The sequence below is a fragment of the Cyprinodon tularosa genome, unplaced genomic scaffold, assembly GCF_016077235.1.
Source record: "Cyprinodon tularosa strain WSP-4 unplaced genomic scaffold, ASM1607723v1 ctg543, whole genome shotgun sequence".
Lineage (NCBI taxonomy): Eukaryota > Metazoa > Chordata > Actinopteri > Cyprinodontiformes > Cyprinodontidae > Cyprinodon > Cyprinodon tularosa.
In genome coordinates this window covers 1,042,234-1,056,792 of record NW_024039278.1, presented here as the reverse complement: position 1 = coordinate 1,056,792, position 14,559 = coordinate 1,042,234, and the positions used below count along the sequence as shown (strand labels likewise).

Below are 14,559 nucleotides of genomic sequence, written 5' to 3'. Positions count from 1 at the left end.
TGAAACAATTTATTAAGATATTTCTTGCTAAGGTGTTGTTGGTGTTTAAAGACATACATAATATTTTACCTTTGAAGACACTAGATATTTTTATACATTAATGGACACAGCTGTGATATTTTAAAACTAGATACTAAAGCAGTATGTGGAATTAAATTTCTGGTGCACATGTTTACTAACTTTCTTCTAATGGAAAGTTTTTTATTTAACAATCAATGTGTATGTGGGAATATATGCACTGTAATTAAAATGAAATTGTGTTCAAAATAAAAAGGATTTTCATAGAGATACCCATTTGAAGTTTGCTAATCATGATCAATACTTATGAAATATTAATGAAAGTTAGGATACATTATCCCACCCGCCGGTTTCTAGATTCTTGTTGCAGCATGGACAAAGTTAAACCACCACAGTTTTTACACCTTGTACAATACAAACCCAAAGAGCTGAACTTCTGTCACGAAAAATAAAGTACCGTTTTACTACAGCAATTGGAGAAAAGAACAGTAAAAATGGAAGTTAGGAGTTGATTTTCCTTTCCAAAGGTTAAAAACAATAATGTTGTATATATATTAATAGAAACCTTGTTAGTGTTAAATATAGATAGAATAGAAGTTACAAATTGGAGCATGAACAAACCAAATGACATGTGTTATGTCAGAATAAGGAAAATATCAAACATTGTATTATTTAGTATAAGAAACAACAATAAAACAACAGGTCTAGACATTTTTCAGTTATTTGGTTGACTTTAAAGTTGTAAACAATCAAGTAGAGCATTAATGTCATCAAAGTTGGGACTTAAATTGGATTAAATCCTTTTTATGTAACTTTGAACATACAAATACAAACTAACATCTGTGAACTAAAATAATGTTCTGCGCAAAGGTTACTTTGTTAAAGATATAAGTCAAATAAAACATGAGCCGCTTGAAGTGAATGGTATATGCAGTTTAGGCAATCCATTTAGTGATTTATAAATTAGTAGGGGTATTTTAAACAATATTATTTCCGAAAAATGGAAAAGGTGTATAACATTGAAACTTGAGTGACATACACCACTTTCTTAGTTTTAGTGAGGGCACTGGCAGCAACATCCTGGATTAACTTTTTTTGGCCGATCTTTGAAGACATTGTTTTAGTAAATACATCCAGATAGAAATGAGCACAAAGAGCAAGATCCGGCTGAGACATTATTCATTCTTCAGATGGCTGTATGTGGTGCTCAAGGTTCAGGTCTAAGTCCATACTTACACCCAAGGTTGGTCCTGATCAGTGTTCTCTAGCTGTAATAACTGAAGCTGTGTGCTAACTTTTGATTGGTACTTCTTAGGTCCAAAAATATTACTTCTGTGTTGTTTGTTTATTCACTTGAAGAACATTTTGGCACATTCATCTATTGATTTTTTTCAATGCATTTATCCAAGAAATCCGTATTTTCTTAAAACAATTATTATTGTTATAAATGCAAACCATCTATCTGCTTTCTTGAGTCTCTTAACCGTTTTCAAATTCAGATGGTGGATGAAGCCTATCCCAGGTCTCAGTGAATTCTGGACAGGTTTCGAGTCTATCTAAATACAGAAATACAAGTGCAGGGAAGAAAAGTCCGCATGATATGCATGTCTTTGGAGTTTGACAGGAATTCCCTACAGACAGTCCAGCTTTGCCACCGTGTTCTTGGCCACAGGAATGGCAAAAATAAAAAGTAAATTCTTAAAACTAAAAAGGAACACTTAAGGGTAAAAAACAATGCAATGAAAAATTGATTTTAAAAAACTTCATACTACCACAATACTGATTAAGAGAGACAAAAGACATCAACAAAAACATTTAAGAGGTAGAACAATGATGGGACAAAATTGGGAACAGTGATTCAAATTAAAACTGGAAATCACAGCAAGATGAACCACAATATTTTATAGCCTGAGGTGTTTGATTACAGGCTTGGGTTTCATTGTCTTTTTGTTCTTGACCATATCAATGATTCTTGATTGTTAGATGGATTTTGCCTCAGTAGTTATTTTCCTTTGCTTTTAATCTTGTATGTTACTCTTGTTCTTTGTTTTTTATGGAATTATGTTCACTTCTTTACATTGTTCTCTCCTTTTTCCATGCTAAGCTCTCTATTTCTAGAATTCTCTCTCTCTCTCTGCAATTCAACCACCCATATCAATCTATCAATCACTGATACTCACCTCTCACTTGCTTACTCCTGTGCTTTTGAAGTTCCTGGTGTATTATTTTTATCATTGTTGGATTCTTCCATTTTACTGCTTGATGCTTATTTAGACTGTCTTAGGCCTTCTGGCTCAGTTTATTCTGTTACAGTAGGTTGTCAAGCTTTCTAGATTAGCAGCTGTTATTAAATTCTTTAAACTGTCATGCTGCTCAATATGATGTAAAACAGTTTGTTGACATTGAAATTCTATGTTTTTGTTTAGACTATTGGCAAACTAAAGTAATTTAAACTGAGAAATTCAAAGTTTAAGCATACATTTTATAAAGTTTGGAAAGGTAAATCGTGTATATACTGATTCAGTTCTGCTGTAATTAAAGATTTTTGAAACCAATTTTGTAGAAGGACTTTATACTACATTCCCAAATGTGCAGGTAATTAGCTATCTTTGTTGAAGAAAGTCAACACAAACAAACTGAAACTAATATTGGGTCCCTGTGGATGGATGTTACCCACTCAAGGCTTTTATTGGGACCACATTCAAGTTAGTGATATTAATTTTTCCTTACAAGGGAAGTGTTTCTAAAGTACTTTTCTGCTTACATTCATTGTTTACCTGTTCAGATACAATTAAAATATATTACCTTTTTTTTTGCCTGAATAGAAATATCAGGAAATAAATATCTATTATGCTGCATTCACTCATGTATAGTAACTGATATGTTTATGTTTAAGATATTACCGTATTTTCACGACTATAAGGCGCACTTAAACGTCTTTTTTTTCCCTCAAAATGTGCGGTGCGCCCTATGGTGCGGTGCGCCTTATGTGTGTTGTAACTGCGACTTTTGAGACCACCTCATTGAGGAGATGATGAAAGAGTGGCTGAATGTAAGGAGACCAGGTGTTTTTTTTTCCACCCCTCACCATCGCTGTTAATATGTAACTCCATGCGTGCCCATCTCACAGCTGATGTGAAAAACATGGGGAAACAAATTAACGCTGCTCGACATCGGTGTGAACCGGACCCAGCAGGTGCAGCAGAAGCAGCGAGTTTACATGCAAAGTCAATGGTTGACGCGCATATAGGTGCAGCAAAAGGTCCCGCAGCGCATTTTGGTGCAGCACGTCGGGAGCGTTTAAGCATCTGAAGCGCCGCGCTTCTGCTGCTCGAGATGGAAAAATTGAAGTTTTGCTGCTGGACGCGCCGCATCAACCAATCAGAGAAGCTGATCTGGGAGCTGCCAGCGAGACAGACAGCGCTCTGATGACATATGATATTAACGCAAATGGAAAAGGCTGGATGGATGCGTGGCTGAGGCAGGTGTATGTGAGAAGACTAGGTGGTTTTTTCCACGCATCACCATCGCTGCGTGCCCATCTCACAGCCGATGTGAAAAAAAGGTGAATCAAATGAACGCTGTGCTCGCCGTTATCCCGGGGGTCTGACAAAGGAACTTCCACCGCTCGACATCGGTGTGAAGCAGCCGTTCGAAGTAAGGCTGCGAGCGGCGTGGGAGCGATGGATGACCGACGGAGACCACAGTTTCAGGATAAGAAGGCAGCGCCGGGCAGATTACGCCACAGTTTGCGGATGGATTGTAGATGCTTGGACTAAAGTGTCTGTTGGCTCTGTTGTTCAAGCTTTCGCAAAAGCCGGCATTATTTCTGAGGAGCTGCGCTGCACGGAAAGTGACTCTGACAGCGAAGAAGGGGAAACTGGCATGTCTGATTTAGCGCAGCTGTTTTATTCAGAGGAATGCTGAGGATAACAGAGGATGATGACTTTGATGGGTTTGATTAATACTTTGTAATAAATACATGAATAAAGCACAATCATACTCAGTTTTGCTCCCGCTGTATTTTTCTCCCTGAAAACTTAATTCAACAGCATCCTCGGTCTCCTCCTCTTCATCGCGGTGGCTGGCAGGTGTTTTTTCATCTAAATAATCTAAATCTTGCAGCTATATTTGCTGTGATCAGTGGGAATAAAGTAGTTTTAATATGTTTTTAAGTGAGAAAGTCCACCTGAAAACTTAATAATTGCAGTCAGTTCATCCAGATTATCTATTTCTGTCGGAGGCGCTCAGACCCCCACATACCAGCGGTGCACCGACAGGAGAAATCCTTTCGTTCACCGCGGCTGCTTGCAGGTGTTTTTCATCTAAATAATCTAAATCTTGCAGCTATATTTGCTGTGATCAGTGGGAATAAAGTAGTTTTAATATGTTTTTAAGTGAGAAAGTCCACCTGAAAACTTAATAATTGCAGTCACTTCATCCAGATTATCTATTTCTGTCGGAGGCGCTCAGACCCCCACATACCAGCGGTGCGCTGACAGCAGATATCCCTTCATCAGCAGCCTGTAGGCTGGGCAGCCTGGGGTTCACCGCGGCTGCTGGTAGGTGTTTTTCATCTAAATAATTTTAGCTGCAGGCACCAGGATACCGGCAATAAAAGCGAACATATTCCGTCAGCAGGTTTCAGGATTTTAAGTTAATTTAGGAGTGATCACAGCGCTGTGTCATCTGCGATGTCTCTGTCTCACGGCCAGCTGCCAGGTTTGATTAATACTTTGTAATAAATACATGAATAAAGCACAGTCATACTCAGTTTTGCCCCCGCTGTATTTTTAAATACGCAGTAGAGGTATTTCAAGGTAGTAGAGGACTTGTACCTGTATATAAAAAACGCGCCTTATAGTCCGGTGCGCCTTATGTGTGTGTTAAATACAGAAATGGGACACATAACTGAGAGTGCGCCTTTTAGTCCGGTGCGCCTTATGGTCGTGAAAATACGGTACTTGAAAACCCTTATAACCAGCCTCAGCTCCAAAATCTTTGAAGTGTTGAACAACTTAGAGAAATCCTATCCTATCATACATACGGCAACTTGTACTTTTGGATAATAAATTTGAAAGTGAAAGCTTAAAGATATTTGAACTATGTAACAGCAAGAGTTTAAAAATAGATGTTTCACTTTTTAAGACTGCTTGGTACAAGAAATTTTTCAAAGATAACCAAATACCTAAATAAACTATCATACAAATTCTTTTACTTGCTGTCTATTGTGGAATATAAATAACTGTATATGTATAATTAAACAGGAGTGGTAATTATACAAAGAAAAACAAACAGATAGGAACTGACAGAAAATTGGGTTCCACACCAGCAATTAAAAAAATGTGCAAAAATGATAGTAGAAATATGATTTAACAGCAGCTTGCAATGAACTTCATAATAAACATGAGGAATACAGAGGTCATGACCTCTTTATCAAAGCCTTTCTCCTGTCAAAATATATATTTTTGTCTAAATCACAAACCACAATTTGAATGTGGTAGTGTCAACTGTGAGTAGTTTAAGTGTGTTTACTTAAATCATTGGTTGTCAAAGCAGAAGTAAAATATGCTCGAGTTAGATACAAATTCATGTGTTGTCAGTGTGAAAGATCCTGCTTTAAAAAACACATTTTATACCTTATTAGTCAGTTGCCAAAACTACAAATCTAAAAAATGGCAAAAGGAGCTGGACTCAATTACTTTTGTTTCCTCAAAAATTTCCACTAGTCCACACTTGAGCGAGTAAAGTTTGGTCTTGCTGCATTTTTTTTGCACACTGTTTTTGTGTTCTGCCAATCAATGTGTCACACTAAAAAGAGTTGAATGCAAAGAGAAAAAAATGTGAAAGATAGAATGGCTATGGAAGTAAGAATGATACTCTGTGGTTGGCAAATTATTTAAAAAGGCCTCAGGAAAGATTAAGCAGATTTGTTTCTTAGTCTGACAGTTAGTTGACCATATAATTTGAGCTTTTTTGTTGTGTTTTCTTTTCAGTTTTGGCCATTTTAAATTATACTGTGAGCATGAGCCTGAGTCATTTGATGTTTTTGCTGCTCACATCTCTAGCTTAGTGTTCTCAGTTTCTACCCTCTAAAGTTTATACATTTATTTTGGCTGAATACCAAACTTATAACGATCCCTGTAAAATGGCACAAATTCATGTTGTAAACACAACAGAGGTTGCTCATATGTGTTTTATGGTTAAAACGTTAAGCCAAAGCAGAATGATCCTCAAATATAGGATCTGTTCTGCTCAGTGTTGGAAGTAAGGACAAATCCTGGCAAATACTCCATTATTAACCTTGTCTTAGTGTAGAAAACAATGGCGCTGCATCACCCTTGGGATGCTTAGTTTAATAATGCTAAAGCCTTTTTGTATTTCTGTCAGGAATTGGGTGGTTAATCCACCATATATCCTGGGTCCAGATGACAATACTGTGGTAGAGCTGCGGGGTGAGAATTGCTGTCATGCTTAGGAAGACCGGCCTAAGCCCCCCTTCTCATAAAAGGAAGAGGCGAGAAGAAACAAGCAGAGATGAGAATATTCTGTTGGATTCATCCTGGTGCTCTCCTGTATTGGATCAGTGTTCCTGTCAGAGCAGTAAATGTCTCTGTGCATATGTCAGTAACAGCCCTTTCTGCTTTGTTTTTGGCAGGATTTATGAGCGGGTGATAGACCCCCCTCAGATGGAGCTTACCTTGGGCAGCGGAGTGTGGCTTGGGCAACACAGCCACAAGCATGGTCTGTTTAAGGTAAGCCCATCTCCCTATGCTGCAGACAAACTCTTAGAGGCCTCATGTAAGTGAATCTGCCTCACATTCAATAAAGTCTGGTGTAATTGAACAGATTTGCAGGAGGGCGTTTGGGAAAGAAACACAATAGCAAGACTCTGAAAAAGAAGTGCCGGAGGCTCAGACGAACTACACAAAGCTCAGCATGGGTTTTTAAATGCTTATTCCCAAGGCCATCACAATGTTGTCAATTTCTAATTGTTACTCATTTTCTCAGGCTTCTGCATGCTCTCACAGCAGGCAGGGGACATGACAGAGTAGAACCAGGACATGCACACAGTTTTGATATTCATAGCTCTCTTTCCCACCTGCCATGCAATCAGTGGGCTTTCTATTTTTCTTTTGTAACATATTGATTAGCTGCAAAGCCCCACTGTGGTGAAAATTATTTCTCCTCCCCATGCTTTAAAACTATTGTTCCTGTACTGGAGTACTGTCCTTTTTTGGCTTTCTGCTTTGATTTTGTTCACTGTATCAGCATTACTAAAAAAAAAAAAAAAAAAAAAAAAAAAAAAAAAAAAAAAAAACCCTAGCTTTGCTCAAGTCTAAAGCATCATGTTTCAATCACCCAGATCCTTGATTTCAGTCATCACCAGTATGACCTGGCCTACATCTGCATGTCAGTGGCATTGACAGATGGTGTGGAAGAGCAGAGCTGGTTGTGAAATGCCAGGGAATGAGGAAATTATCCCCTCAGGTTCATTCTAGAATCACAGCATCTCAGCTGACAGATGCCCCATGTAACGCACTGAATCAAGGTGCTGTTGTTATGTGTTGCATACCATGTGTTATGTCTTCTGATATACATCTCATTCAGGTCATACCTCATTATGCCTGACGAGAAAGGTGAATGTTTTGGAGAATTTCATTAATCTGTTCTTATTTTGTCGGGTTTTTTTTTGCTATTTCTAGAATAGAATATTCTATCTAAAAAAATAACAGAAAGTTTAATATCTTTGCCTAATACTAATTTGTAAGCCTCTGTTCCTTTATAGCCATCCAGATACATTTAGAAGTAAATTTTTTTTTTTTATCCATATAGCAATTTTGTATGAAGTTTCCTTAAAAATGGTAGTGAAATTGCACATTTCTTAAAAACACATTTAATTCCAATGGTTAGATTTACATTGTATTTTTCAAATCATAGCTTTCCTTTGAGAATTGTTGATAAATATTGTTTTCCTGATAATCCTTGATTAGAGATGTTTCAGTTTTACTTAAAAAAAAAATGTTTGCCAATAATGTTTTCATGCTATTTGTTGGTCCTGTCATACTGTACGTTTTCTTTGTGAGCAGTCTTCTATTAATTACATTTATCTTCAAAAGAATAAACATATTCATATTTTATTTGAGCAGTATAATCTTAAGACATTTTCAGAAAATTCTAATATTTAAAAAACAAGGATTTTTTTCTTTAAATAAACAATAGTCAAGTTCATGTATTATAATACCACTGTCAACCAAATGTAATGTTTTGCCAGTGGGAAAGCACTTAGTCATCTTCTTAACCATATGCAGCCAAGTAAAGAAAGTTATTTGACCGTTTTGCATGTACTCTCTAGAGGGATAAAATCTGCATTTTTTATACTGTTGGTTAGACCTGTTTAGGTGGTTATTTTTCTTGCATTTAGAGTTGTCTCTTATTTCTTTATAGTTGTCTTTCCTCCTTATTTTCTCACCAATAGGGTGCATAGTATCCTGTCAGTTTGGGACTTTGTTTAATATAGTGAGAATGCATTAATGCGTTTAGATGATCTATGCGCTGATTGGTTGGTTTACAACAAGCAAAGCTGCTGAGCAAAGACGCATCATAGCAACAAGCACTCACTGAAACTTCAAATTGTTAATATGTAAGGGTGACCAGACATTGTCTTTACTTAAAACTTTACTTAAAAAAATGTCCTGGGGAATTTCTAAATTATACAGTGCAGCACGTATATACAACGCCTGGATTGTTTGTTGTGGGATAATGCAGTCTTTCTCTTTTTGACCAAAGCATAATGTATACAAAGTCATGGATAAGTTGACCATTCTTAACGTGCTTAGTTTGATTGGTTGGAGGAAAACTTTCCTGCACTGTCAATTAAGAAATTTACAGACTGATGGCATTCCGTGACTATTCTGTGGACTTGGTGACAGCAAGGTACCACACTTTATTGTACATTAGCCCTTTAACAGTACCATGATTTTGTTTAATTTCATTTTATCTGTGCCAACTGTTGTTCGTACTGCATATTATAGCGGCAATAATACCATTCTCTTCTAGCCAAGTGATCACAGGGGAAAGGCCTCAAGCTTTCTGTTTTAATCTCTCATGTTGTTTTTTGTGCTCCCTCATATCAAATGTTATACATAAATCCAAAGGTTATGACATAGAATTATACAATAACAGGCTTTCTAAGGAGGCCACAAACATCAGTTTTTTGACTACTTACAAAGTTAACAGTTATGAACAGGTTTCTTATCATTCTGCTATTCTCCCCAAGTTTTGTAAAAATACACCTTAGTTTAACTTGTTCAAGATTAGGAGGTATTCATAGTCTACTTATGGCTCCTTATGTGTTAAGCTTAGAGACAAGAGGTGAAGGGAAGAGAAAAATAGCCAAGAGCTCTGAATATAACAACGTTGATAGGATTTGAAATAAAGCAGCAGGTGTAGTCCATTCTATTCAGGACTTGAGTGGGATAATGATAAGATGAGCTAACTAGGTCTTTAAATAAAACATACGAGGTCTGCACAATGCCTGAAGTGGTTCCTTTTTTTCTTACTTCTCCTGGGAGTCTCTCCATTTGAGGGAGCAACTGTAATAAATTATCTTTATCTAAAATCCATTGTGCCAAGCATACTGCTCCTCAGGGACACAGCAAGCTTTTTTAGAGCCAGCACTTTGAAATGCTTTGTTTAATGCACCACTGAATCATGATTATTCTTACTTGGACACTCATAGACAGATCACCTCGATTTGTTTGTGCTTCGTTCATTGCTTAGATTAGTTTCATTTCATATTTTCAGCATTGACATTACACCTTCTCTAGCATATTCTGTAAGCTAAACCAGGAAGTGTTAATACAACACTAAATATGGTAAGAATTTGCAGAAGACAATAATGATATGGTTTTAAAAGATTTAGAAATACAAACCTGGAAACAGTGGAATGTATTTATGTTAAGCTTTACTTTATTAATGCTTTTTAGTATGTTTTAGTCAGATTTCACATAGAGATACTAATGTTTTTGCCCAATTTTATTTGGAAAGTAGCTCAAACAAATGGATGGTTAATGGAAATGTGCACCTTTAAACTTCATGTATTACCCTAGATTTAGAATGGGATTTAAGACTTATAAGGTTTTTTTTTTTTTATTCTTACTCTGGCTGCATCATTTAGAAGTTTTCCTGCAGGGCATTTAACCTCTACTTCAGTCTCATGTTTTTTGCATCCTATTACAGGTTGCCATGCAATTAGCTCTGTCTACCTTCCTATTAACTCTGACCACCTTATCTGTCTCTGCCAAATAAAAAAGCAAAAGTAGAATGCTGCCACCGGTTTAAATGATTGTCAGGACTGTGTTTTACATGATATGATTAATTAGTTTTCTGCTGTCCAGTAGCCTTGTTTACATGCTCAAAATTTCTTGATTAGAATGAAGCGCTCTGATATTCCCATGGTTGTCATATTTTCTAAAAAAAACTACAGAAGATGTGTTGAATGAAGCAAGAAACTTGTTAACTCGGTACCAAAATAAATAGTTTTTCAGGATGATGCAAAGTTCAATTTGACACTGTTACCATTAGTTATAAAGAATTCAGCATTGTAGTAACATTTTCATTTAATTTGGTGGTGCAGTAAAGAAATCTATCCTTTAAGTTTTCTACATTACTTTCATTTTTATACTTTAAGCAGTTTTAAAAATTGTACTTTCACACTTTTACTTGAATGAAAAACTTAGGTTGATACTCTAACTTCTACAAAAGTGTTTTTAAACAGTAGGATTTATCCTTGAGTAATAGACATTAATACTTTTGACACCTCTGATAATAATAACCAAAGGGTGCTATTGAAGAATATTAATCATCTTAAAGTTCCTCTCTTATTCAAAATTGTTCTATTCTGATTGGCATTCTTACATCATTGGTTTAATTACAAGGTCTGAATCCGAGGAAGGTTGATTCTTAGTGTAGACAAAGAAGGAAACATCTTTATGCATTAACATAAATCATCCCAGTCATGTTTAGCAATATAATTCATACAAGCACAAATTGCAGAACAAGTCTTTTACCTTCTTTCTTAGGCCTGTTCCCTGTCAACCATAGCTGTGGAACCAGCAAAAATGACCCACAACTACAAAAAGTTTTCCAATTTATCTAAAAATACCACACCCAGCCAGTAGGTTCCTTCTCTAAAATCTCAAGCTTCAGTATCCTGCCTTTCTCACTCTGACCGCAGTATTACCATATCAGGTGATTCTAGACCCTCTCTGGTCACCTTAGCCTTCAGCATTGGAATGGCATTCTAGCTGACTTACACAGAATGGGAACAGACATATAGAATGAGTAGTTATTTAAAACAGAAAATTAAATTGAAAAAAATTATCTTCAACACTTATATGACAAATTTTTATTCAGATCCATCCTTTACTCTGAATACCGATGTCTATGTAGACGAGGCTCTACTACTTTTTTTCAAAAATGACTCTCTTACCCCTTTTCTATAACTACCACGAGCATGGCAGTTATCTCTGCATCTCCTCAAAAGCTGCTATGGTGAAACAAACACTGGTTTGTAGGGTTAGATTGTCAAACAAGAGCTTTTGCTGTTCATAACTTTAACCTGCCCAAATGATGAAAGGGGCACCTGCATCTTTGCCAAATTACAGCTTTATATTCTTGTCTCTATACTTTTAGAGTTGAAGGGAATTAACAGAAAATAGAAAGCCACATCTTTAGTGCTTTATGTAAATTTTACTCTTTCAAAGCACTCGTCATCTGTAATTGTTTTCTTTTAGCTGCCATACGTGTCCCAAAAGATTTGGTTTCTAATTGTGTAGATTTCAACAGAAATGTTGACAGGATGGATTAAAAATACTTCTCCTTGCATGACTGCAGTTACAAAGATTTGTAATCAGCAAGAAACAAATGTTGGAGATTTTGTGCCTTCCTCATACTCAGTCAACAGAAGACAATACCTAAGAGCCTCTTAAAAAAGCAATAATTATTGCATTGAAAAAAATTTAAGGTTAAATGATTTCACATAGTGTAATTAATATATTTAAAATGTCTTCATATTTCAGAAAATTGCAACAAAAAAAAATTGAGCTCTCAAACTATTTTATTTCTTAACATTACCGGTACCATAAAGTTGCCATCAGAGTGAGTGTGAAATCATTAATATAAGCTATTCTGTTTTAATTAGTGTTGCACCGATACCGATACCAGTATCGGACGGGGCCCCGATACTGCCCTAAAATGGTGGTATCGGTATCGGCAAGTACCAACAAATAGGGCACCGATACCATTTTGAGAGCCTTAAGTTTATTCAACTATTGTCACCCACTCCTGGTAGGCAATAAAAAGTTCTGCTGGATTCACTTTGTATTATATTTTTTCCTGCTTCACAAAGGTAGGCAGCAGCTTGACAAAGCCGTGATGGCAATTATTTTACATTATTATGGTATCGGTATCGTCCGATACTGCACAGCCAGGTATCGGGTATCGGTATCGGGGCCAAAAAATGGCATCGGCGCAACACTAGTTTTGATGCTTTCAAAGATATTTGTTCTGCTTTTAAAACATTTTATATACAGTTTAGGAGAAACTGACACCTTTAAATTGCTTTGACTGTTTAATTCAACACTTGGATTTTAGATCAGAATGTGATAATACATTAACTCCTTTTTTTTCTCAACTTTTAAGGCGTTAAGCTTCCCAGATAAAGGGTGCATGATGGGGTGCAAAGCTTTAACTTAATCTCACATCTATCCCTACTATACTTTCAAATTCTACATGAATTACATTTCCTGAATTCAGTGGAACCCCTTAATATGAAAACATCTCAATGCAATTCTTTTAACTACTAAATGGACATCAATGTCCTAAAGAAAATTGATTCCACACAAGTGTGGATAGCAAAATCATTGGATAGCCTTGGCTAGCATGCAAGTTAGCCTGGTGCATAACCTGGCCTTTATTTTACCAGAGCTGTTCGCAGGTGTTAGTGTAACCAGGTGGTGTTGTGGCTTTTATGTTGTGCTTTTCCTTTCCTGGTGCATTCTCCTAGGACAGCCTGCAACTGTAAATAGGCCCACACTTCCAGGTCTCTCAAGAAGTATTTGCAAAGTGGTTAAAAAATCCAAAGCTTATGTGCACAGTATCACCAATTTGTTCTTGGTCTTGGCCTCTAAATGTCTTGGCCTTGTCTTGGTACTCCTTGGTCTTGGTTGGTGTGGTCTTGATCATAACACTAAGTTGTTCTACAGATAATTTTTCTCCATGAAACATACTGCATATTTTATTTGCAGCTGTGACACTTTAGACATTATATTATAATTAAAAACAGTCTTTTTAGATTCTTCATCTCGTTAACTTAACCTTAAGCTATTTCAAGTTAAACCATAACATGGAAGACTTCTTTATAAGTGTAGTTAATTTATGTAGACTCTAAATTGTATGGCAGTCATTTCAGTTAAGTTTAGTTAAATAAAGTGCAGTATGAGTGGGTTGTTTGAACACTTTATTTGCTCTGTGTCAGTAGCTCTTGAATGTTTCCACCATCTTCTCTTTTGGGTAGTGTCTTTAGATCAAGAGGCAATTTCATGATTCAGCTCTAAATCATTAATTTTTTTTATAATGAAAAGCTGTGTAATTTGTTGGGATATCCATATTTGAAAAACAAGCCATTGGATTTCAGACACTGAATAACATTACATCTCTGGGACAGATACTGAATTAGTGAGAGGGAATATATAAAATTCAGTTTAGATACCCTTCTGATCATTAAAAGACTTGCGGAACAGATTTTTTCGATCTATGGCTTCATTCGCATTCTGATCGACACTGATAATCACTTCCTCACCATTTGCTGCTCAGGTTACCTACATATGTGATAAAGTATTGGTGTGTTTGATGGATGTCTGTTCCACCTTAAAGCTGTCTCTTTTTCTGTGAATGTGTGAAAAAGTCATCCAGGACAGCAAACTGTACCACAAATAGGATTTCACACATGTGTAAAGCAGACCTGATGATGCAGATAGTGCTTTAGGTGCTGAATTTTAATGACTCTTCAGTGTGTTATCAGTAGCTACTTTGTTGGAGGAGGGAAAGGATATGATTCCCATGTGTGAGGGCACCCTGGTGTTTCATTACCTTTGTTCACCACTAGAAAAAGTGCTTTCTTCTGAAGCTCTTATCATGAAACTTCCATTTACTACCCATGTGCATCAGAAAAACAACTTATAAAACAACTTAGAATAATTGGAAGTCTTTAAAAGGATTTTAGATTTTATAAGACAATGTTTTCTGGCTTGATATAAAGTCACTTTATTTTTATAATGTAGTGGTGAGACATAGGAATGAATTCTAAAGTATATAATGTTTTTGTAAAAAGTATTGCATTTCTTTAAAGAACACATTAATTCTTTTCCAAATAATGATGTGGTGATGTTTTTTTTGTTTGGTATGCATCTGATATAGCATTTTTTTAAGTTTTTATTAAATTCAAGAAAACAAGTGATCTGAAAGGGGGAAATAATT

At 36.2% G+C, this 14,559-nt stretch overlaps 1 protein-coding gene across 1 annotated transcript in view; it reads left to right on the top strand.

Moving 5' to 3' along the window:
- Nucleotides 1-14,559, top strand: part of LOC119796324 (protein kinase C-binding protein NELL1-like) — a 321,529-nt gene that overhangs the window by 106,899 nt on the left and 200,071 nt on the right. The window contains exon 5 of the mRNA XM_038304828.1: nucleotides 6,677-6,773. Coding sequence (XP_038160756.1) covers nucleotides 6,677-6,773 — 97 coding nt within the window. The remainder of the gene's footprint in view (nucleotides 1-6,676; nucleotides 6,774-14,559) is intronic.